General features: G+C 41.4%; 1 protein-coding gene across 1 annotated transcript; it reads left to right on the top strand.

Annotated features, from left to right (window-relative positions):
* The first annotated feature begins 710 nt into the window (after positions 1-710).
* On the top strand, positions 711-1,883 carry LOC142209198 (formyl peptide receptor 2-like). The gene is made up of 2 exons (XM_075278127.1): positions 711-769; positions 965-1,883. The coding sequence occupies exons 1-2, from the start codon at positions 711-713 to the stop codon at positions 1,881-1,883; spliced, it is 978 nt and encodes a 325-aa protein (XP_075134228.1).
* Positions 1,884-2,307: the final 424 nt, after the last annotated feature.

The raw sequence follows: 2,307 nt of genomic DNA, 5'->3' as shown, positions 1-2,307 counted from the left end.
GGAGGACATATGAGCTATAGAGACTGATGTGCATTCCCCAATTTACCTGTGTAGGCCAATTGTGTCATGCACATGTTTTGAGAGGGGGAGGGGTTGTCACGGGATGGTTAGAGTCTATACTATAGGCAATGTGTAATATATATTTCATGTGGAATGTATTCTCTAACCTGTTGTAAACATCAGTGTGTAGTTGGCTGATTCGGGTCTAGTGTGTTAGCACATTGTATGCAAATACCTCTAACTAGTGAGGACAATGGGTGGAGATAATCTGATCAGTGTCTCCAAGAAGATGTTGGATGGTGCATTGTCCATAGTAGACAGGGAGTCTGCTCTCCTTGGCATAGGTGAGGGGGGAAGGATCTGTGGCTCAGCCCTTCCCACCCCCAGGTATAGGTGTAACAGTTTAGTATATAGTATATAGCTAGCAGTTAGTATGTGTTAGCCGGCCTGTGCACAGCTCTGCAGAGAGCCAGAATTTAGTTACAGGACCAAGGAACCAAAGCTATCATTGGATTGTGACTTCTGTGGACTTATTGTTATTACGGTTGATGTGACCGCTGCCGGCTACTAACTTTGTGGATTACAATAAATTGCTGTTGTCTCCCGACCTCTTGCGTCCCTGTTGATTCAAAAGACCATCCGGAGGAAGACGTATACCTTTGCTCCGTGACAAATGTGTTTTTTTTTTCTGCTTTAGGTAAAAAGTCAGGATGGTTTTGGCTGATTATAACCCGACCTTACCGAATACGGCCCTGGACGACTACAATTGGTATGTCCATAGCCATCATTCTTTATAGTCTATGGGATCCATGTGCTTTTACTGTACAGCGCTCGCAATTGCATTTGGTAGTCTGTTCGGGGGGTCCCCATGCGGACTCCCCTGAATGGAATACCAACACAGATGTGAACGAGGGGTAAGACGTGTATGTTCTTCATTAGTTGACTTCTACTCTATTGTTCTAAGGTCATTTTACAAAGACTATGAGGGAAGAAACACGACTTATTATGACTATTATGAGAAGACTTTCCAGAAGATATCAGTTACCTTATTCAGCATCGTTTTTGTTCTTGGGATTATCGGAAATGGATTAGTCATCTGGATTGCTGGATTCAGGATGAAGAAGACAATCAGTGCCATGTGGTTCCTCAACCTGGCCATAGCGGACTTCTTATTCTGCATGTCTCTTTTTCTGGTCGTGGGACTCAAGGCTGAACTTTTCTCCTACTTCCCCTATCATGTTATTTGCACATTAATCATTATTCTGTTTAATCTAAACATGAGCGCCAGTGTTCTTCTCCTGACAGCCATGAGTATTGACCGCTGTGTATCCGTCATGTGGCCATTTTGGGCTAAAGTTCACAGGACACGTAGACTCGTGAGGATCACTGCAGGAGGCATCTGGGTGGTTTGTTTCTTCATGGCTGGTTTTGAGTATTACTCTAGAGAATGGTGTACAAACCTTCAGAATTATAGTAACAATATATATATAAGTAAAATAATTGGATGGATCAGATTAGTTATAATGTTTGGGATCCCTTTTCTCATCATCTTGACCAGTTATGTGATTATTTTCCTTAAACTTAGAAAAAGTAATAGACCCCAGAGACCCTACAGGATCATCACCGCTGTTATATTGTGTTTCTTCATCTGCTGGTCTCCATTTCATATCTGGACACTAACCAGAATGTATTATGACACCAATTACATTCTATCCCTTACCATGTATATTGTTATTATCAACCTGGCTTACCTAAACAGTTGCCTCAATCCAATCATTTATGTTTTCATGGGCCAAGATTTTAGACAAGGTTTCTTGAGATCTATCCCCGCCAGGCTTGAAAGAGCCTTAACTGACCAGCCTGATGACCTGTGCAGGGAATGAGAGGATTGTTGATATATTCCCATTACGGACCAGTATATATATTCCAAATGAACCTCTTAAGGCTAAGGCCCCACATAGCGGGCCGCAGGAAAAAAAGTTTTCGTTTCAGTTTTACCTGGACATGCTGCAATTTCCAAAACTGCAATGGTTCAAATCCATCTTACTACGCTGGTTCCATCTATCATAGAGGGTTGGCCACCAGTGACCTTACCTCGTTCGAGTACGACACACGTGTACCTGCCCTGTAGAACGTTTCTAGAATATTAAAAGATAAATTGTTACATTTAAAGATATTTAATAAACAAATATTACTAAAAGTAACAAAAAAGAAACATCAATTTATTTATCTATCTAATGACAGAAAATTTAAGAGTCTTACTTGTACTCGGATGTTCCCCCGGGAAACACGAGCACCATCTGATAC

This window comes from Leptodactylus fuscus, chromosome 6, assembly GCF_031893055.1.
Source record: "Leptodactylus fuscus isolate aLepFus1 chromosome 6, aLepFus1.hap2, whole genome shotgun sequence".
NCBI classification, from domain to species: domain Eukaryota; kingdom Metazoa; phylum Chordata; class Amphibia; order Anura; family Leptodactylidae; genus Leptodactylus; species Leptodactylus fuscus.
Note: the sequence above shows the minus strand (reverse complement) of the source record. Positions and strands in the feature narration are given on the sequence as shown.

Excerpts from the sequence above, each read along its gene's own strand:
- LOC142209198 (XM_075278127.1), top strand. The coding sequence starts at position 711 with ATGGTTTTGGCTGATTATAACCCGACCTTACCGAATACGGCCCTGGAC. Across the intron at positions 770-964 it reads GCCCTGGACGACTACAATTG|GTCATTTTACAAAGACTATG; the intron begins GTATGTCCATAG and ends TATTGTTCTAAG.